This window comes from Meles meles, chromosome 9 (genome assembly GCF_922984935.1).
Source record: "Meles meles chromosome 9, mMelMel3.1 paternal haplotype, whole genome shotgun sequence".
Lineage (NCBI taxonomy): Eukaryota > Metazoa > Chordata > Mammalia > Carnivora > Mustelidae > Meles > Meles meles.
This window is the reverse complement of record NC_060074.1, coordinates 112649351-112672193: the sequence shown is the minus strand read 5'-3', so window position 1 is coordinate 112672193 and position 22843 is coordinate 112649351. Positions and strand designations below refer to the sequence as shown.

The 22843-nt window shown below is 41.6% G+C and overlaps 1 protein-coding gene across 3 annotated transcripts in view; it reads left to right on the top strand.

Moving 5' to 3' along the window:
• WDR33 (WD repeat domain 33) overlaps positions 1 to 22843 on the top strand; it is a 130832-nt gene that overhangs the window by 99659 nt on the left and 8330 nt on the right. Inside the window, exons 8-19 of one of the 3 annotated variants that reach the window (XM_046018907.1) lie at positions 5423 to 5549; positions 6955 to 7109; positions 7200 to 7278; positions 7723 to 7833; positions 8416 to 8510; positions 8704 to 8790; positions 11277 to 11416; positions 12015 to 12167; positions 13946 to 15034; positions 18032 to 18140; positions 19399 to 19507; positions 21167 to 21287. In XM_046018907.1, the coding sequence (XP_045874863.1) occupies positions 5423 to 5549; positions 6955 to 7109; positions 7200 to 7278; positions 7723 to 7833; positions 8416 to 8510; positions 8704 to 8790; positions 11277 to 11416; positions 12015 to 12167; positions 13946 to 15034; positions 18032 to 18140; positions 19399 to 19505 (2252 nt within the window). In that variant the 3' untranslated portion in view covers positions 19506 to 19507; positions 21167 to 21287. Of the gene's footprint in view, positions 1 to 5422; positions 5550 to 6954; positions 7110 to 7199; positions 7279 to 7722; positions 7834 to 8415; positions 8511 to 8703; positions 8791 to 11276; positions 11417 to 12014; positions 12168 to 13945; positions 15035 to 18031; positions 18141 to 19398; positions 19508 to 21166; positions 21606 to 22843 lie in introns of those variants that run through there. The other 2 variants (XM_046018904.1, XM_046018906.1) reach the window with 2 other exon arrangements.

The window sequence follows — 22843 nt, the reverse complement described above, 5'->3', positions numbered from 1 at the left end:
TCGAATTCAAGCAAGGTGAAACAAACTATCTTTGTAAAATTTTGGTGTGATTTTACAGCTACAGACATAGGGTAAATTCCTACAGAATTAAGAGTTATAACATTTTGATAGATATGGCCAGATGGCCTCCTTCCAAAATTGTACCAATTTACTTTCCAACCAGTTGTGGATGACATTGTCTGTCCCTCTCTTATTATCACTGTGTCACCAAATTTAATTTTTGCTACTTTGATAGAAAAATATTACCTAGCAAAGTTCCTTTTTCCTCAATTTATTTTTTTCTCATTTTAAAAACATCAGAGTTTATACACACATAAATCTAACCTGTGTTATTTGTGATGATAAATACAATATAATGTTAGAGAAAATGTGAAAACTTCACCTCTGTTTCTGGTATTTCAATATAGTTTTCATTTGTTACTTATTTCCATCTACATTTTTGAACCTATACATTTTTATAATCACCCCCATGGCATATGCACGGTTTATGCATGTATTAGTTTGTTTGCTGTTTTATTATTTATTTCTTTTTAAGATTTTATTTTAAAAATTTATTTATTTTTAAAGATTTATTTACTTATTTCAGAGAGAGAGTATACATGAGCAGTGGGAGGGGCAGAGGGAGAGAGAATCCTGAAGCAGACTCCCCGCTGAGTGTTGAGTCCTGAGCCCAGGTGGGGGCTGGATCCCAGGACCCTGCGATCATGACTTCAGCTGAAGTCGAGAGTTGGACACTTAATTGACTGAGCCACCCAGGCACCCCTGACATTTTATTTTTGAGTAATCTCTACACCCAGCGTGGGGCTTCAACTCAGAACCCCGAGATCAAGAATCGCGTGTCCCACAGACTGAGCCAGCTGGGCACCTCTTGTTTGCTGTTCTAAAATGCATTTTAGGGGCGCCTGGGTGGCTCAGTGGGTTAAAACCTCTGCCTTTGACTCAGGTCATGATCCCAGGGTCTTGGGATCGAGCCCCGCATGGGGTTCTCTGCTCAGCAGGGAACCTGCTTCCTCCTCTCTCTCTGCCTGCCTCTTGCCTACTTGTGATCTCTGTCGGCCAAATAAATAAATAAAATCTTAAAAAAAAAATGCACTTTATTTCATGAGCATTTTCTTTTGTTCTAGAATCCTCATTTTAATAGTTGTTTGTTCTTTTTTTGGTCCATGACACAGTTCATTTAATTATCCCACCTCTGAAATTTGTTTTCATTATTTTGAGCAAAGTTTTGACTGCCATCTTTTAAATATAAAAGTTAAAAAAAATCCTTTAAGTTACTTTCTTAGGATAAATTTCTATTAGTCTCATTGTTCTGGATCTAAATGTGACATTAGAGGGTACAATTTTATTGTTTGAAAGAGTTTTTCTCACTTCATTGGGAATTCAGTAACATTTTTTTTACTAAAGAAGAAAGCAGTTGCAAGTCTGTTGCAAAGTTAAGCTATTTATTTTTCCTCCTTTTCATCTGAAAAAATATAAAAGGGATATGTGCTACTTTTAATTATTTCATATCCACTTTACAGAGCAATCAGTCCTTTGCTATTTAGTAAATTAAATCTTTTTCATTGAATTTTTTCCCCCAATAGATCATTCCTGTGTAAAAATTACCAAATAGTATACAGTGAAGTCTCCTTACCCAGTGCCCTCTCTTGGGGGCAATTAATATGATGATTCTTCTGTTTTCTTTCTGTGTTTTTCACATTTTATGCATATTTGAGCAAATGTATGTGTGTGCTTTGTGTACGTGTGTGTCTCTTTTTAAGCCATAAATGTTAGCATGATGCACATTTTTTGTACATACTTTCTTAAATAAGTCTTTTATTTGTATTTAATTTTAAAAAAGTAGATGACCCATGCATGTGGTTCAAAAATAAAATAATGTCAAGACTTGAATAGCTGCCCTCCCATCTGTTCCCTGTCTGCTATCTCTCAATGAGTCTTTGTGCATATAGAAGCAAATAGGAAGAGACTTACTTTCTTTTCCTCCTGTAACTCTTAGACTAACCTTTCCACATTTAAGGAGGCAGAATAGAATAGGCATTAAGAGCTATGGATTGGGGGCCAGCTCCCTGCATTCAAGGTATCTGCTCTGCCACATACCAGCTGTGTGAACATGGGCAAATTGCCTAACCTGTCTGTACCTTGTAATTTTCATATGTAAAGTACTAGTCAGTGTACATACTTTGTTTCGAATAGTACCATACATGTAAGAAGTATGTGTGCTCACTAGTAGTAGTAGTATTTTTATTATTAAGGACAGTAACCAATAAAATAATACCCTAGAATCAGTACCAATCAGTTGGATTTATATTTAGTGATAGGTATGGATTTGGGTACATTCATTTAGCAGAAAAGGATAGATGAGATTCCTCACTTGCTTAGGTTCTACTTGAATACTTTTTATTTTATTAAAAAAAATTTTTTTTTAAAGATTTTATTTGACAGAGAGACAGCATAGTGAAAGAGGGAACACCAGCAGAGGGAGTGGGAGAGGGAAAAGCAGGCTTCCTGTTGCACAGGGAGCCCAGTGCAGGGCTTGATACCAGGATCCTGAGATCATGACCTGAGCCAGAAGCAGTGTTTAACAACTGAGCCACCCAGGCACCCTTATTTAAAAAAAAAAAAAAAAAAAAAATTAAAGGTTTATTTATTTATTAGAGAGACAGAGGGTTGGGGGAGGGGCGGAGGAAGAGTGAGAGAGAGACTTAAGCAATCTCCCCCTGATCATGGAGCCTGACACAGGGCTCAGTCTCATGACCCTGAGATCATGACCTGAGCCGAAACCAAGTGTTGGACACCTAACCGACTGTACCACCCAGGCGCCCCTCAAATACATTTTAGAAAATGTCAGAAAACAATTCAAAGCAGCTCAAATATATTTTTGTTGTTCCTTTATTTTAATGGGTTTTTAAAAATCTTTTTTTTTTTGCATATAGTTCTTTAAACATACTTTTATAACAAAAGCATCTCAGAAAAGTTGAGATTAGAGGTGGCTGCTAAGCGTATGAACTTTTTTTGCTTGATGCATCACATTTTAAAAGAGTTTTTTCATGTATTTTCCAAATTTATTTAAAATACACACATATCTTGGGGCGCCTGGGTGGCTCAGTGGGTTAAAGCCTCTGCCTTCGGCTCAGGTCATGATCTTCGGGTTCTCTGCTCCGTGGGGAGCCTGCTTCCTCCTCTCTCTCTGCCTGCTTCTCTGTCTAGTTGTGATCTCTCTCTGTCAAATAAAAAATCTTTAAAAAAAAAATAAAAAAATAAAAAAAAAATACACACATATCTATATTTAATGTTTAATTTTGGGTGATAGATGAAGACATAAAGCTTTTTTTAATTCCCTGGCCATGTCTTTTTAGGATCAAATTGTTAATGGCATTCGAAGTTCTTAGGATGCCTGGTTGGTTATGTCCGGAGAGGATATGATTCTTGATCTTGGGCTAGTGAGTTCAAGCCCCACATTGGGTGTTGAGATGACTTAAATAAATTAAAAATAACAGCAACAACCCTGAAAAAAAAAAAGTTCTTAAGCCAAGCAAGGGACTGGAAGACTGAATTGTATTTCTATTTAATCTTTCCATCCTCAGTTCTTTTTCTTGATAAAATCAAAGCAACACAAAACCTCTTTCCCTTTTCGCACCTTCAGATCCCAGTTATAAAATATATGTTCACTGTAGAAGATATAAAAACAAACAAAAAAACCCCAAAGAAAACGTAAAAACAGAACAGGGGGATAAGAATAACTGTGTTACCTCTACTCAACTTAGTATTATTTCTGTTTAACAGTTTGGTGTCTAGACTTCTTGCATTTTTTTCTAGATAGGTGTGCACACACACTCATGGTACTGATCTCTCTTTTACAGTGGTGGCGTCACGAGTGCTGCACACACTGGTGTTTTCCTTTTTTCAATCATTTCATGAATATTTTAATTAACATTACTGTAGTATCATTTATAACAGGTGCATCACATTCCACTGAGCACATACGCCATACTGAAATATATTTTGTAATACGTTTCCTATTCAAGGGCATTTAAAAATAAACTATCATTAAACATTTGTGTAGGCACATCTTTTTGGACATTCATTATTTCCTTAGGATAAATTCTGAGGCATGAGGTTCTCAGGTTGTAGGATATGCATGTTTCTCATGCTTTGGCACACATTGTCAAACTGTTGTCCAGGCAGTTGGTATCTCCCTACATACTTGCCAGCATGGGGTCTTTTCTTTAGATAAGTCCACGCTTATTTGAGACACAAATTACTCCCCTTCTGAATTGGTGCAGATTCACTTCCCATTGCCTCTAAAATCATCTCTTCACTCTTCCCTTCTTCCCTCTCTTGCTATTCTTCCATATCCTTCCTCCTTCCCACCTCAGATTTCATTGAAGCTGGATTTGGTCCTGGTTGGAGAGGGACCAGTTTCAAATACTCTTTACCTCACTTTTTACCTGCATTGTAGGGCATTTGCTGTATAAAATCTTTCTGAGGCTTTTTCTGGACAGCACTAATTTTTCAAAAAATTAGTTACTAATCTCTTTCAATTGTAAAAGTTCTGATTTTCACTTTTGTGATTTTTACTATCAGTTAATGTGTTCCATTTGTTAAGTGACCCTATGTGTTAGCACAGTGATTGAGAGAACTATTTCTGGAATCCTGTAGATCAGGTTCAGATTCCAGCTCCTGTTCTTGTTGACTAGCTTTAGAAACTCGGACGTCTTATTTAACCCCTGCAGTCCTTCTGTTTTTTTTTTTTTCATCACTTGTAAAACAGATACAATGATAATACCTTCCTCAGGATTTTGTGAGGATTTAAAAAGGTGATGCTTTTAAATATTCCATCATGCCCTAACATATTAGTAAGCACTCCACAGAGTAGCTCTTACTGTCATCTCATCTGGCATGTGTGTAAATGAAGCAGGGATTGTTTTTCTCCTTTTGCATTTTAGTAAGTGGAATTCCATCAGAAAGAATATTTTTCCTACTGCCACATCTAGAAAGCTCTGACTTGTGAACCTGAATTTAGGACTTTTGATCTATAAGGACTACTTCAAAGTGGGAAAACTATAGAGTGAATGACAAGAATTGTGCCCAGTAATTAGGATCATCCAGAAAAACATGACAAGGTTTAAATATGGGGCTTGAGTGACACAGCTTCTAAAAAGCTTTGGCCAACCAGAAGTAGGCAAGAAGATGAGCTTAGTTGCCTGAGAAGAGGAACTGTTCCTGTGCATCTTGACCTCAAAAGAGGTTGCTCTATTCAAAAGTCTTCCCCACGCAAAACCAAGAGTTTTCAAAATGGTTAAGATGACAGAGTACTGGGATCAAAATGTTTAATAAGTTTGTATGCTTTGGTTTAAATGAAAATGGAGTGCTGCTTTAAATATATGACTGATTAGGTTTTATTTCTACTTGTTTCCAACAGGGCATGGTGCAGATGTGAAATGTGTAGACTGGCATCCAACAAAAGGGTTAGTTGTTTCAGGAAGTAAAGATAGTCAACAGCCAATCAAGTTCTGGGATCCCAAGACTGGGCAGAGTCTTGCAACACTGTAAGTGATAGGAACCATACCTTGGTCCCTAAACAAAGGGGAACAAGACTGTCTGTATTCTTTAACTTTGAGCCTTCTCTCGTCCTGTGTATTCATGAAAAACTAGGATACACAACAGATGAACTTGTACCTAGGGTCTTCTTATTAATTATGATTTTTGTTCTTCCATATGTATCTAAATTTAATTTGGGTATCCCTGGGAGTGGGGGCAGGGACGAAGATGAAGAAAAGGTGGTTCTCACTATTCTAGGTTGTGGTCTCTCCTCATGATACATTTTTTTTTTTTTATTAAGACTTTATTTATTTATTTGACAGAGAGAGATCACAAGTAGACAGAGAGGCAGGCAGAGAGAGAGAGAGAGGGAAGCAGGCTCTCTACCGAGCAGAGAGCCCGATGCGGGACTCGATCCCAGGACCCTGAGATCATGACCCGAGCCGAAGGCAGCGGCTTAACCCACTGAGCCACCCAGGCGCCCCCTCATGATACATTTTGGCACTGTACGTAGCTAAGGTGGCACCCACTTACTTACTAGACACAGCCCAGCCTTCTCTATCTTACTGCATCTATTTGTAGAGGAATTTCCCCCCCAGTTTTGAATCTTTTCTCATTTTCTGTTTGAGGTGCTTACTTACAATGCAGCCTCATAATAAAGTTTCGTCTTTTAAAATTATTTATTATCATATTTTATATTACAATATATATTTTATATTATTATATTTTATATTCCTATTTTTTATTATTATCTGTCACTATTCATAGTTTAATAAACAAGTTATTAACATGTGTTTTGGCCACACCCATGCATCCTGGTCCTTCTGACTGGAAAGTGAGCCAAATCCAGAGTGAGCTGGTTGGAGCAAGGCTGCCTTGTTAGGTAACTCCAGTGGCCACAACCAAAAAGGACACACTGTGACTGGTGCTCCTTGGAGATGTGCATTTTGAAGGCCTTGATTTGTAGTGTTTTTAGTTCAAAGTAACCCTCAAACTATCCTGTGCTGTTTTTTTAATGCTTGTCTTAATGAGAGGAGTGTCACTGAATTTTGAAAATTTAATGAGCTTTATTGAATAGTAATTTATGTGTTCAAGTGCTTCCTCTGCTTCACAGATAAGCTTTTCTATACAGTTGAAGCTCTGCTGCTGTTTTCATTGGTTAGTGAAAACTGTACTTAGATAATGGCTATTAAGAAGCAGTTATGTTCTTAACATAACATGTAACATAACAAGACCACGTTAAAAGTACACTTGAAAGAAATAGGTCAGCCACAAAAATAATGTCCAAACCTCTTGCCAAGAGGCCCAACCTCTTGCGTCTTGACCCATGTGCTTTTTAACAGAAATGGCCATTGTATCGATTTATCCTTGTTTGAATTCTGACAGATTATTTTCTTGGTATTTTGTTTCTAGTCATGCCCATAAAAACACAGTAATGGAAGTGAAATTAAATCTCAACGGCAACTGGCTACTCACTGCATCACGTGACCACCTCTGTAAACTTTTTGATATCCGAAACCTGAAAGAAGAGCTTCAAGTCTTCCGAGGTCATAAGAAAGAAGCCACAGGTCAGTGGTTGTGGCATGCTTCTCATTCTATTACCTGTAGTGTTTTGAGATCCTAACAATTTTGCCTTTGCCCATGTTTTTGTTTTGCAGCTGTGGCCTGGCATCCTGTTCATGAAGGACTTTTTGCCAGTGGAGGGTCCGATGGCTCTTTGTTATTCTGGCATGTGGGGTATGTGATACTTACCATGTAAAGAAGTTGTATATTTTATGAAGAGAGCACCCAAAAGTGTAAAACATAATGTCTTGTCTTTTTCCTGAGTGTTCATATCAGAGACTTCCTGAAGTTTTCAATTCTATAAACCCAGCTTGGAATAGAAAACTTAGCACCTTTATTTTCGGATCTAGAAGTCATTAAGGGAGATTAAAGCAGATTTCCTTGTTTCTTATTGGTGAATTCGTTCTCCAACCATTTTTCCCTCTGAAGTACTCCTCAGTAAAAGAATACATTATTGATGACCAAATAAATACCCTGAAACACATGGAACTGACCAGATTCAAAGTAACAGGCTTTAGTAGATTTGTGTTACAGCCAAAGAAAATGTCCTTTTTCTTTTTTTTTTTTTCCTTTTTGGTAACTTTTGTGAAAAGACTTCTTTCTGTGATGCTATTACAGGGTAGAGAAGGAAGTGGGTGGGATGGAGATGGCCCACGAAGGAATGATCTGGAGTCTGGCTTGGCATCCTCTTGGACATATTCTCTGCTCAGGTTCAAATGACCATACTAGGTAAGCTTTATATAAAAAATAACAAGGACTTACTCTCTTTATGGAGCAGCAGAAAATGAAGATTTATATTTATCGATAGATTAATATATTTGTAGTCCAACTTCCTTGGAACATGTAGTGGTTTATTGATAAGTATGTAATAATAAGAAATAGAGTATTGAGTATGATTTTGTTACTTGAATTTTGGTTTGCCTTCTTATTAAGAAAATATTTTGACATCTTAAATTTTTAGAAGAAAGGCACTGTAAAACTTTGTTATGTTTACTGGTGGGTTGTTTGGTACTCTTAAGTGCCCAGAAATACACTGAAACCGTCCTCCTCCCCTCACCCCTCCAATCACTTTTATTTATTTATTTATTTATTTATTTATTTATTTAATTAATTTATTTTTTCAGCGTAACAGTATTCATTGTTTTTGCACAACACCCAGTGCTCCATGCAAAACGTGCCCTCCCTATTACCCACCACCTCTTCCCCCAAACTCCCACCCCTGACCCTTCAAAACCCTCAGGTTGTTTTTCAGAGTCCATAGTCTCTTGTGGTTCGCCTCCCCTTCCAATTAAATCACTTTTATTTTGTCAGCAAATTCTGGACCCGAAACCGACCAGGTGATAAAATGCGAGATCGATATAATCTCAACCTATTGCCTGGAATGTCTGAAGATGGAGTAGAATATGGTAAGATTCACATATTTATCCTTCTTTGAAATCTGATATTCTCTTATTAAAGCGTTAAGGAAAAGATTATATAAAAGTAAATTTAGTTTTATAGTTTACTGATTGATAAGGTTTCATTTTTATAAAGTGTTCATTTATTGGGCCACTATGTTTATAAAATCTCTGTTGATAATAGATGTATTCCTTTTTATAGATGACCTTGAACCTAATAGCCTGGCAGTAATTCCAGGAATGGGAATACCAGAACAACTAAAATTAGCTATGGAACAAGAACAGATGGGTAAGACACATTGTACCTATGTGTTTTATTTTTATAAAATTTTGGGGGGTGCCTGGGTGGCTCAGTGGGTTAAAGCCTCTGCCTTTGGCTCAGGTCATGATCCCAGGATCCTGGGATCAAGCCCCACATCCGGCTCTCTGCTCCGCAAGGAGCCTGCTTCCTCCTCTCTCTCTCTCTCTCTGCCTCTCTGCCTACTTGTGATCTCTGTCTGTCAAATACATAAATAAAATCTTACAAAAATTTTTTTTTTGTAGACCTGTTTCTTACCTTCATGATACTAAATTATTTTAAAAATGCCAAAATAGTTTATGTTGAGACATGTTGATAAAATTGATATAAACTACATATTTAAAGTCTGTTCTTTCAAAAATGTATTTTTTTCTTTCTTTTTTTTTCTTTTCAGTGTTCCAGAATTCATTTTTTAAACACCACACCCAGTGCTCCATGCAATACGTGCCCTCCATAATACCTACCACCAGGCTCACCCAACCCCCCACCTCCTCCCCTCCAAAACCCTGTTTGTTTCTCTGAGTCCACAGTCTATCACGGTTCATCTCCCCTCCAGTTTCCCCCAACTGACTTCTCTCCATCTCCCCATGTCCTCCATGTTATTCCTTATGCTCCACAAATAAGCGAGACCATATGATAATTGATTCTCTCAATTGGAGTATTCATCCTTTCTGGTGGAGGCATAATAGTCCATAGTATATATGGACCACATCTTTTTTATCCATTCGTCCGTAGAAGGTCATCTTGGTTCTTTCCACAGTTTGGCAACTGTGGCCATTGCTGCTATGAACATTGGGGTACAGCTGGCCCTTCTTGTCACTGCATCTGTATCTTTGGGATAAATACCAAGTAGTGCAATTGCAGGTCATAGGGAAGTTCTATTTTTAATTTCTTAAGGAATCTCCACAGTTTCCAAAGTGGCTGCACCAACTTGCATTCCTACCAATAGTGTAAAGAGGATTCCCCTTTCTCCACATCCTCTCCAACACTTGTTGTTTACTGTCTTGTTAATTTTGGCCATTCTGACTGGTGTAAGGTGGTATCTCAATGTGGTTTTGATTTGAATTTTCCTAATGGCTAATAACAATGAACATGTTTTCATGTGTTTGTTAGCCATTTGTATGTCTTCTTTGGAGAAGTGTCTGTTCATGTCTTCTGCCCATTTTTTGATGTGATTATCTTTTTTTGTATGTGTTCACTTTGAGTTCTTTATAGATCTTGGATATCAGCCCTTTGTCTGTACTGTCATTTGTGAATATCTTCTGCCATTCTATGGGTTGCCTCTTTGTTTTGTTGACTGTTTACTTTGCTGTGCAGAAACTTTTGATCTTGATGAAGTCCCAAAAGTTCATTTTTACTTTTGTTTCCTTTGCCTTTGGAGACATGTCTTGAAAGAAGTTGCTGCAGCCGATGTCAAAGAGGTTACTGCCTATGTTCTCCTCTAGGATTTGGATAGATTCCTGCCTTGTCTTGAGGGTTTTTTTTTTTATGCATTTTGAGTTTATCTTTGTGTATGGTGTAAGAAAATGGTCGAGTTTCATTCTTCTACACATAGCTGTCCAATTTTCCCAACACCATTTATTGAAGAGACTGTTTTTCCACTGTATATTTTTTCCTGCTTTGTTGAAGATTATTTGACCATAGAGTTGAGGGTCCATATCTGGGCTCTCCACTCTGTTCCACTGGTCTGTGTGTCTGTTTTTGTGCCAGTACCATGCTGTCTTGGTGATCACAGCTTTGTAGTAAAGCTTGAAATCAGGTAACGTGATGCCGCCAGTTTTGTTTTTCTTTTTCAACATTTCCTTAGCAATTCAGGGTCTCTTCTGATCCTATACAAATTTTAGGATTGTTTGCTCCAGCTCTTTGAAAAATGCTGGTGTAATTTTGATCGGAATGGCATTAAAAGTACAGATTGCTCTAGGCAGTGTAGACATTTTAACAATGTTTATTCTTCTGGACCATGAGCATGGAATGCTTTTCCATCTTTTTGTGTCTTCTTCAATTTCCTTCATGAGTGTTCTGTAGTTCCTTTACCTCTTTGGTTAGGTTTATGGTTCCTGGTGCTATAGTAAATGGAATCGATTCTCTAATTTCCTTTCCTTTATTTTCATTGTTAGTATATAAGAAAGCAATTGATTTTGTATCCTGCCACATTACTGAATTGCTGTATGAGTTCTAGTAGTTTGGGGGTGTAGTCTTTCGGGTTTTCCGTATAAAGTATCATGTCATCTGCGAAGAGAGAGAGTTAACTTCTTCATTGCCAATTTGAATACCTTTCATTTCTTTTTGTCGTCTGATTGCTGTTGCTAGGACTTCTAGTACTATGGTGAACAAGAGTGTTGAGAGTGGGCATCCTTGTCGTGTTCCCGATCTCAAAGGGAAGACTGTCAGCTTTTCCCCGTTCAAAAATGTGTTTATTGATGACGTGGCCATTTGCTCTCATTTCCTTGGTTAACTGCTTCTTTTCTTGGTTACAGGGAAAGATGAATCAAATGAAATTGAAATGACGATTCCAGGTTTGGACTGGGGAATGGAGGAGGTGATGCAAAAGGATCAGAAAAAAGTTCCTCAGAAGAAAGTTCCTTATGCAAAACCTATTCCTGCTCAGTTCCAGCAGGTGAGTAACTAGCAGCAGCCCCAACTTGTCCGTGCACTGTGGGCTTCTTCTTCTTGAGTGCCTCTTGCATTGTCTCATCTGTGGAAAGTATTTCTGTACTACAGACTTCTTTGGAGTATTCTTCGACAGAGTTCCCATCTGCTGCTCTGCAGTTAGTGCTGAGTTGGTCATGATTCTTGTAGCTCTTCTTTTATTCTTGCCTACTTCTTATTGTCCAAGCTATCAGAGGAAGGAGAAGAAAGAAGCATGGAGCAGAGAGAGTAGTTGACTCTCTTCTTCGTTTGTCTGTCTTCTGCTTTATTTGTCCCCTCACCACAAAGTGCATGTGCCCTTTCGAAGAGGTGGGCAGGCTTTTCATTCTCAGTAACACGTCAGATCTGACAGTGTTTATCAGGTTAGTAGTTTCTACCCGATACTGTGCTTCCCTGACTCATTCTCGTCACAGGAAGGAGCATTACAAATAAAGACAGTATACAAGGCTGGCTGGCTTGTATTTGGCAAGTTGGAGTGAGCCAGTGACATTACAGAATGTTTTTCTCATTCTCTCACTGTAATAAACACACTTAGGGTGTATTTTAATATTCTCTTCTTTCCCAAGGCTTGGATGCAAAATAAAGTTCCAATTCCTGCACCAAATGAGGTACTGAATGACAGAAAAGAGGACATTAAATTGGAAGAGAAGAAGAAAACACAAGCAGAAATTGAGCAAGAAATGGCCACATTACAGTATACTAACCCACAGCTTCTGGAGGTGTGTGTGATACTCTCTGGGGGTTCAAGATGATCCAAGAAAATAGTGATAATATTTTTTATTGATATGCTCTTACAGAGAAGGGAAGGGCTTCTCAGATGGGTCTTATGAACACCATCATTTCTTTATGTTTTTCGAATTTTTTTTTTTTAAGATTTTATTTATTTTTTTGACAGACAGAGATCACAAGTAGCCAGAGAGGCAGGCAGAGAGAGAGGAGGAAGCAGGCTCCCTGCAGAGCAGAGAGCCCGATGTGGGGCTCGATCCCAGGAGGCTGAGATCATGACCTGAGCCGAAGGCAGAGGCTTTAACCCACTGAGCCACCCAGGCACCCCTTTTTCGAATTTTCCTAATTGAAGTATAATTGACAGACATACAATTTCATAGTAGTTTCAGGTGTGAAAGAATTCTACACTTTTATTTTATCTTATTTATTATTATTTTTTAAAGATTTTATTTATTTATTTGACAGAGAGATCACAAGTAGGCAGAGAGGCAGGCAGAGAGAGAGGAAGGGAAGCAGGCTTCCTGCTGAGCAGAGAGCCCGATGTGGGGCTCGATCCCAGGACCCTGGAATCATGACCTGAGCCGAAGGCAGAGGCTTTAACCCACTGAGCCACCCAGGCGCCCCTCTAACACTTTTAAAACCAGATCAGTCAAGCAGTGAGTAGAACTAAGTTAAATATACATTTAAAAAAAAAAAAAAAGATTTATTTATTTATTTGAGAAAGAGAGAGAGCGTGCGAGCGAGCAGGGGGAGGCAGTGGGAGAGGTTAGAAAGAGAATCTGGAGCAGACTTGACACTGAGCACAGAGCCTGATGCAGGACTTGATCCCACAACCCCGAGATCATGATCTGAGCCAAAATCAAGAGTCAGACACTTAACCTACTGAGCCACCTAGTCTCTTCTTCATATACGTTTTTTTTTAAAGATTTTATTTATTTATTTGACAGACAGAAATCACAAGTAGGCAGAGAGGCAGGCAGAGAGAGAGAGAGGAGGAAGCAGTCTCCCTACAGAGCAGAGAGACCTATGTGGGACTTGATTCGAGGACCTTGCGATCATCACCTGAGCTGAAGGCAGAGGCTTTAACCCACTGAGCCACCCAGGTGCCCCCTTCATATACATTTTTATTGGGAATGATAAAACCAACATAGTTTTAACTTGGATCATGTATTTATTGGCAGATAAAATAATTTTTCTGTCAGCTCTAGAGCAGGTGGTTTGCTCTTATTAATTTTCACCTTTGACAGTTAACCAAAAATGAGAAAACATTAGTAAATTTTTGAATATAATAAGATGGATATAAATAATCCTGACTTCTATTTTCCCAGTATTTAAAGAGAAGGAGTCTAGGGAGCCTGGGTGACTCAGTTGGTTAAGTGACTGCCTTCAGGTCAGTTCATGATCCTGGGGTCCTGGAATCAAGTCCCATATCGGGCTTCCCCTGCCCAATGGGGAATGTGCTTCTCCCTCCCCCTCTGCTTGCCACTTCCCCTGCCCGTGTTCTCTCTCTCTGTCAAATAAATAAATAAATAAATAAATAAATAAATAAATAAAATATTTTTTAAAAATATAAGAAGGCGTCTAGAGTGAGTCTGGAAGTTTGTGTGCTCTCAGAATATCTGAATGTTATATGAATTGTTACTGTGGAGTGTTGAGAGGTTGATGCCTTATGTTTGTCTTGAGGCTCCCCCAATGAAATAAGTGATAGCAGTATATCATCTTCAAGGGTTCTGGTGTATTTATCGGTATGCTTTTTTTCCTTTCTTTCCAGCAACTTAAAATTGAAAGACTTGCACAGAAACAGGCTGAGCAAATTCAGCCTCCTCCTTCATCTGGCACCCCTCTCCTCGGACCCCAGCCCTTTCCAGGACAAGGTCCAATGTCTCAGATTCCTCAAGGTTTTCAGCAGCCCCATCCATCTCAGCAGATGCCAATGAACATGGCTCAATTGGGGCCTCCAGGTCCACAGGGACAGTTTAGACCCCCTGGACCCCAGGGACAAATGGGACCACAAGGTCCTCCGCTGCATCAGGGAGGTGGGGGGCCACAAGGATTCATGGGACCACAAGGGCCCCAGGGCCCGCCCCAGGGGTTGCCAAGGCCTCAGGACATGCACGGGCCCCAAGGAATGCAGAGGCATCCTGGACCTCATGGCCCTTTGGGACCTCAAGGACCACCTGGACCACAGGGTAATTCTGGTCCTCAAGGTCATATGGGTCCTCAGGGTCCACCTGGCCCACAAGGTCACATAGGCCCTCAAGGCCCACCTGGTCCCCAGGGTCACTTGGGCCCTCAGGGGCCTCCTGGTACTCAAGGTATGCAGGGACCACCTGGTCCCAGAGGAATGCAAGGACCTCCTCATCCTCATGGGATACAAGGTGGGCCAGGGTCTCAAGGGATCCAGGGTCCTGTGTCTCAGGGACCTCTGATGGGATTGAATCCAAGAGGAATGCAGGGTCCTCCAGGCCCCCGAGAAAATCAGGGTCCTGCTCCCCAAGGGATGATGATGGGCCATCCACCTCAAGAGATGCGAGGACCTCACCCTCCAAGTGGACTGCTGGGACATGGCCCTCAGGAGATGCGAGGCCCTCAGGAGATGCGAGGCATGCAGGGGCCTCCAGCCCAAGGGTCCATGCTGGGCCCCCCCCAGGAATTGCGAGGGCCTCCAGGCTCACAAGGTCAGCAGGGGCCGCCCCAGGGCTCTTTGGGGCCTCCACCCCAGGGTGGCATGCAAGGGCCCCCTGGACCTCAGGGACAGCAGAACCCGGCAAGAGGGCCACATCCATCTCAAGGGCCAATACCATTCCAGCAGCAGAAAACAGCTCTGCTAGGTGATGGGCCCCGGGCCCCCTTCAATCAGGTATTATTTACTTCTAACTTACAGGCATTGCACATTGGGAAAATACGCTCTGCACGGAGGTGGCACTTGCAAACGCTGTGGAAAGCTGTCACAGCTTTTCAGTGTCTCTCAAGTAGTCATAGTGGCTTGAGAAGAGCGTCCTGGCTGAAGAAGGAAATGAGAATAAACAGGACCATTGAATATATTGTAATATGAATCTTTTCAATAGAAATCATTCCAGAAAAGATCAACTTTCAGTTGAATACCATTCATAATTGTCCCCAGGCTCTAAAAGAGCTGTGGCCCTGAGGAGGAAGCAGGGGTGGCCCTAGGCCTGTCAGATCCCCCTTTCCTGGGCTCTTTAGTTTGTAGCCCGGTGTTTCATGGGCTAATCCACCTGCCGGCTCTACTCTTTAAGATAGGATGGAGTATTTAACTCACAAGTGTATGGTAGATCGGAGTCTATCAGAGTCTATCAGAGATCTCACTATTTTCACTTCAGCGAATGCTTTTAGAGCTCTCTGAATCCAGAACTGTGCATTCTCAGATGGTGACCCCTTGGACAAAATGCTGTTCAAGTTGTTTTCCACTCACATGTAAATTTATTTACTGGAGGGAGTAATTCTGTAGAAATTGTCTTGGCCCTTTTCTGAGGATTCTGTTTTTGTTAGCTGACTTTTATTACCCATTTGCTGGGCTTGTGCTTGAGAAGTGTTGTGAGGAGGATTCAGGTTTTGTGTGGGAATTACAGAAAGACTGCATGAGCACGAATGGATTTACCACTCTTTGGCTCTTTTTTTTTTTTTTTTTTAAGATTTTATTTATTTATTTGACAGAGATCACAAGTAGGCAGAGCAGCAGGCAGAGACAGAGAGGGAGAAGCGGGCTCCCTGCTGAGCAGAGAGCCCGACGTGGGGCTTGATCCCAGGACCCTGAGATCTTGACCCGAGCCGAAGACAGAGGCTTAACCCACTGAGCCACCCAAGCGCCCCGGCTCTGTGGTTTTTATGTTTTTCTCAGGTTCATAGTCTGGAAGCATTATTTGGGTATGAAGCACTGGGTTGGAGAGGACGTGTTGCACTTGCTGCGTGTGAAAAACAACAGTCTGTTTTTGCTTTTTCCAACACCTCTGAGAATCTGTCCTGTGAAGATGACCATTGGGTTTACCAAATTAAAATAACCAGCAGAATAAGTAGGTTAGGGACTACTCTTCCATAGATCTTCCAGGACTTATCAGTGTCACAGCAATGACGAGTAGTTGAGTTTATTTCCAAAATCTGTTGGACACTTTAGAATTTAGGGTGAGAGGAATAAATCTAGGTTTATTGTCCTGAACGGCCCTAAAATGTGCAGTGTTGTGTTTTATTAATACACAGCATTTGTGTATGTGTACAGTATCAGTTCCCTAACCTTACAGTATTGAGTTAATAGCTTTCATTTGGGAAGACAAAAACAGTGATGAACTTCAGTTACGTTATGACTGAAATTAAAAACATGTCAGATTCAAGAGGATAGGCCTGAGTTTCTGGGACAATTCAGTAAGAGTTTTTATTATATTAAGTAGTAAAAGATATTCTCCATGAAAAACACAATGGCTGTAAAGATTTAGTTGACCTATAGAATGAGTATAAAGGTTGATGCATTATAGGACATTGCACATCTCAGGAGTTGACTGATGAAATCTTTACTCCTATTTTTTATGTGCTGAAATCTGACTTTCTTCACTTTGATAAGGCTAATTATTTAAGCCAGTTGTTTCAGTTGGTTTAATTTAGTGGAATTGCTTTCTGGTGCTAAAGTAATAGCATGAAAGATGTTGATAAGAGTAATCCTTGGGTGAAGAGGACAGGAACCAAAGGAAGACAGAAATGACAGGTATTGAGTTAATGACAGTCATTTGTAGCTACAATGCTGGGTGTCCTAACAAGGCTGCTCTTTCATGTAGCTAGTTTGGAATGTGCAAGCCATTTTGCTATGGATGGTTTTGAAACTCTGGTATTTTTATGGTAGGCCCAGTTACCAAGTGCATTTTTTTAAGTAAAGAAATGTGTTTTTTTTTAAATTTTATTTAAAGATTTTACTTATTTATTTGACAGAGATCTCAAGCAGGCAGAGAGGCAGGCAGAGACAGAGAGAGGGGGAAGCAGGCTCCCCGCTGAGCAGAGAGCCTGATGCAGGGCTCGATCCCAGGACTCTCGGATCATGACCTGAGCCGAAGGCAGAGGCTTTAACCCACTGAGCCACCCAGGCACCCCAGAAATGTATTTTGTTTGTTAAGAGACCTGATCCAAGGTCACTGGACAGTGTGGAGACTCAGAATTTAGACATGGCTAGGTTAAAAAAAAAACATAATCTTAGAGACAAGCTGGGATGAGGTCTGGAGTTCCAGAACATGGAGACACAGAAGAGGTTTGTGTTGTAGGCGCCCAAGGGATCCAGCTGGCTCTCAGGTGACTCATCTGGGAATGAGCCATAGGGTGCTGAGGGGGGGAAATGCTGAGGGAGAGAAGAGAGAGGTAAAGCCAGTTGTGAACATCTTATCTTGAAACCCTTTCATGTTCTTCTGCCCCTTCAAACCCAGCCCTAGCCTCTTAAGAGGAGTAGTTATTTTCTGTAGCTGGAAGAGTCCCAAGTGTGAGAACCGAGTTTACCTGTCCTGGCAGATTTTTACTCCAGATCTTTACTTTTGCCAGAAGTTCCTCCTTTGTGCAGAGTGTTAATGTTATGATTTCTGACTTTCCATTGAGGTTCTTACTTGGCATCACAGGTAAAGATCTAGCTTTCAATAAAACCTATCATCAGGTTTAAAATAAAAGTGTTATCTTTTATTATGGTAAGAGAAGTATCTCCTTCCCCCAATTTCAGGATGATTTTACTATAATGTCACTAGCTGTATGTTTACTGCTGGAGGCTTTGGGACAGATTAGTGTTTTTATCTTGTCACATTATGATAAAATTGCTTATTTATGAAGCACAAGCCTATGATTTCACACCCCCGCTTTAAAAACATCTTTTCAGGAAGGACAGAACGCAGGCCCCCCACCCCTGATACCAGGCCTAGGGCAGCAGGGAGCACAAGGTCGCATCCCCCCTCTTAACCCTGGACAAGGACCTGGCCCTAACAAAGGTAAATATCTGCTCGGCTGAATAAGAGTTTTATTCTACCACCTCTGGGTAAATCTTACAATAAATAGTTTATTGGTAAGTAATGGATAGAATGATCATTTGAACCCTGTAGGAAAAAATAGGAGCACTGTCATTTCAGGTAAAGGCTTTGTCTTCATGTTGTTTTCACAGACTTGCTTTAGTTAGCTAAAAGTGCTGTCCTGAGGGGATAAGCTCCTCACTACCTGAAGCTGGCGGTGAAAGCGCTGGGACAAGCCCTAGTAGCAAGGCCTGGGCCACAGGCCAGCCTTATCCACGTCTGGGGAATGGGAGTGGGTCCTGTGCTCACTGAATGCAAGTGCATGTCATTCGTATCCTGGAAAGCTTCCACGTAGTTTTTGAGGAGATAAAGAATTTAGAGATTTTAATAGTGTTTTTAGTATTATCCTCGTCTCCCCCCAAATTGTGTCATGTATTGAATTCTTTAGCTGGTTATATTGTTCTGCACAATTTAACAAGAAGAAAGCAATGTACTGATGTATCCGGTTCTTGATGCTATGGAAAGCACAGAGATGAGAACTGTCAGTATTTAGATGTGAGTCTGTTTGGAAGTTGAGTTAATCTCAGCAGTTGAAAGCACAGAGGCAGTCCCTTGTGCCGAGGTGTTCTGCTATCCCAGGGGAAGGGCTGGAGCAGGAGTGAGGGGTGGTAGACTGCTGGCTAGAGAGGGTAAGGGCAGGACTGAGTGATGTGGTTGGAGATGGAGTTGTTCAAGTCGGTGCACTGTTTCTTACAGGGAGGGCACAAGCCAGAGATCCGGGAGTATTGTGGAGGTTGCACTTCAAAGAATTTAACTCCTTTTAATTTTTAATGAGCTGAGCCCACAGCACTCTGTGGCACATGTTACATTTCTTGCCCTCTTTTGATCAGATTAAGAAGAGTTTTCATTAGCATTTTGCAGCCCTAGGACTTTGGGAGAAGCAGGACATCCTAGGAAAGGGAGCAGAAAAGGAATTAGGAGAATCTTTATTATAGTCTCATTGCATGAAAGTGGTGGCCAATAGGGAAAAAGAGAAAGCAAGAATCCATCTTTGGAATTTGGGGACCCTAAGAAAAGAAGAGTCTGTTACCCACAAGGTACAGCTATCAACAAACTGAGAGCCTGCCTCTCTTCCTCTCCCCTACCTTGTGTCTGTCTCCACCTATTTCCCTCTCCACCTTGCTCTTCCCCTTTTCTCTTTACCTCTCTCTCTCTCTTCCTCCTCTCTTTCTCCTCCCAGGGACCAAAGGGAGAAGGGAGAGCCGAGAAAGTGGCCCTGCCATCCCCTACTGGATTAACCAACGCCGCCGCCCCATCACCGGTGGCCACATCCCTTCTAATTTGTAGTGGTGGGTTTCTTTCCTTGGAGGAGCCAGGGTACTTTTAAACAGATAGAGGTAATGGGAGGATTATTATTCATAGGTAAGTCCAAATGGAATGTGTTCAGCTTCCTCAGGTCAAAGTCTGCTGTGTCTGAGATCACACCAAGTTCAAGCAACATAAAGTCAGAGAAGTCACTAGCTGCAGGAACCCACTGAGAAGTGAGGAGCCCTCTTTACCACAAGGAAAGGGACCTGGGATATTTGCAAACTGACTGAACAAAGAGGCAACTTAGAAGGTGCTTTCCTCAGCTGGGAGAGGACTGGTTTAATGAGGGAAAGACCAGGAGGCAGAAGGCACAGGCAGAACTTGAGAGAAGAGAGAAACCTTCTCATGGTGTTTTTTTATACTGACATTTCCAACTTTTTTATATGTGTTGAATGGTGAGGAATTGAAATGGCCAAAAGAAGGGAACAAAAAGGGAAGAGGAAGGGCATTGGGAGGGGAAGAATCCTGGCTGACTGGGACACGAGGGAAGGAAGTTGGTCTTTACTGCTAAGGGAGAAGGAGGGAAGGACATGAGTGGGGCAGGTGGAGGAATTTCATCTTAAAAATGTAGTTGTTTTAGAGCAGGAGGGTCCCTTTGCTACCTACTTTTAACAAGTGCTTGAATTGTATGTTCACGGAAAATAGGTACATATTTACAATGGCTGCACAGTAGCCAGGAGAGCAAACCCCTTCAAGGTTCAGAACTAAGCTAAGTTAACCATCACAACTTTAGTTGGCCTGTTTCTAGTTTTATTCAGGACTCGGAATATTTTACATACGTTAAAATGTTTTCAAAAAATCTTTAGCGGGTTTCCAAACGCTGTGTGCAGTGAATAGTGATAATTTTTATAGATGAGGGATATATATCATTCATTCATGCAAAGGGGTGGAAAATATGTTAATATAACCCCGAAACTAAATTTTAAGCAAGGGCTGTTTGGTCACCAAGCAGTTATTAGGCCCGTGGTTCCATGTGCCTTAGGAGGATTTTGTTAAGAATCAAAGCGTGCTTTGTTACAGACCCAAGCTGTCCATTTCTCTGAGGGGGTTGAGTAAAGTATTCCCTGTCTTAAAAAAAAAAAGAAGAAAAAAACGAATCAAAGTGTGAGTTAACGAATCAAGTTGAACGAATGAGGGGTTAAAGGAGCAGCATCAGGGATGGGAGCAGCATAGCCTCAGCACCCGATGGGCTTTGCAGGCCTTTTCAGGTGCAGAGGTGAATTGCCTGTGCGTGGCTTCCTGGCCAGCAGCATGAATTTTTCTCCCTGGCTATGGAGCGGACAGGCCTAATGAAGTCCTAGAACAATGGGGAAAGGGAAGGGATGCTCATTCTTATGCCTGTGAGACTGTTTTCCCAATCCTCACAGCAGCAAGTAGTTGCTAATCTCATTTGAGACCAATAATTTGCCCGAGGTGGAGGTGCTTAGCAAGTGGGTGATGAAGTTGAAATCCGCACCCCAAACCTGTGTTTTTCCATTAGATAGTGCCTTAGGGATTTGTCTCCTAAGTGTGCTGAGAACTAAGGAGGGAGAACATTCTAAATACAAGAATGCATTCTCAAACTGTAGGATGCTGAAAATCAGACCTGTGCTGGTGGGATTCCTGGAAGACAAGGTAAAAACGAGCTTTGTTTCCTTTAGGTGACTCGCGCGGCCCTCCAAACCATCACATGGGCCCCCTGTCAGAGAGGCGGCATGAGCAGAGCAGCGGCCCTGAGCACGGGCCTGAGAGGGGGCCTTTCCGGGGCAGCCAGGACTGCAGGGGTCCCCCTGATAGGCGTGGCCCTCACCCCGACTTCCCTGATGACTTCAGCAGACCAGATGACTTCCACCCGGACAAGCGCTTTGGCCACCGATTACGTGAATTTGAGGGGCGAGGAGGACCTTTACCACAAGATGAGAAGTGGAGGCGTGGGGGCCCCGGGCCTCCGTTTCCGCCGGATCACAGGGAATTCAGCGAGGGGGATGGCCGGGGAGCAACCCGGGGCCCTCCGGGGGCTTGGGAAGGCCGCAGACCTGGAGATGAACGATTCCCCCGGGATCCTGAGGACCCACGTTTTCGAGGGCGCAGAGAAGAAAGGTGGGACGGATACTTTGTGGGTCTAGTTCTTCCCTGGAGCTGTTGAACTGTTCTACAAAAGTCTCTTTCCTCTTTTGCTTGGGCAGAGGGCACTATATTGATTACTAGTTCTGTCCAATCTAAGTTTTGCGTTTAGACTTTAAGCAAGTAATTATGCTTTTTAACATTTTTGTGCTTTTTCACCTTTACAATTTAGATATCTTTTTATTTTTGCTTATTTTTTGGTCCTTTGTGAGGATCAGTATAGTATGAAGTTTCTGGAACCTGATTAGAAGTCGCCAGATTCTCTTGATTAGAATGATGTACTATGACACATCTAGGTTGAGAATAAAAGAATTGTGAGATAGTGTTTGTATAATTGCCTAAAGATCTTAACACAATCAAGTCAAACTGAAAATTAATCTTGCTGTTCAGTTAGGTCAAGGTCGGGGTTAAACATTTAGCTTGCTAGGGGTAAAAAAGGCCGTGAAGAAATGAGAGGAAACAAGCATTAGTGAATCTCAGGAGACAGAGACTCCTCCGTGGTGGTGATGATTGAGTACTTCTGTGTGCCAGTGAACTATGAGACTTGTGTTCTTGTCAGAGTTTGCAGATGAGGGGCGATGATGAGGATCCGCGCAGTTGACTCTCGGCCAACTGGAGGTGTGGGAGCGGCTTCAGGCTGGGCTGGTGGACCGCCGTGCACATACCCTGCTGTGCGGCGCTCCCACTGTATGGCCACGGCTTTGCCTGTCCCATCTCTCTTGACTTGCTAGTGGTGGGGGACTGAGTTCAGGGTTGGAATTCCCCAATCCTCATGGGATTTGTTAGAAAAGAAGGGCTGATAACATGGCCAAGGGCGGTGAAATCAAGGGGTTCGAGAAAGCAGCTTCCAGAGGGGTGTTTTTAAAGGATTTAAGGGCTCCTAGTTTTCTCAAGGGCCTCTCTCAGAGGTATCCAAGGATTCACTCTTTGAAATGTCTTTATATTAGTCTGCAAGAGCCTGGCATCATTTCCAGGCTCTGGCATCAGTGTAACTTTCATTGATTTCTTGAACCTTTGCATCTTGTGCAGTTCCAGATTTTACCGTGCCTCAATTTTATAGTATTTCCTCTGTCAGTGACAGACCCACAGCCCAGACTCTTGTGCTGTTGACAGCTTTCTGTTGCTCTTCAGATATGCCCAACGTGCTCCTGTTCCTGTTGTGCTTGCTGTTTTCTCTCCTCGGAACACAGTCTCCCAGACGCTTGTGGCTCACT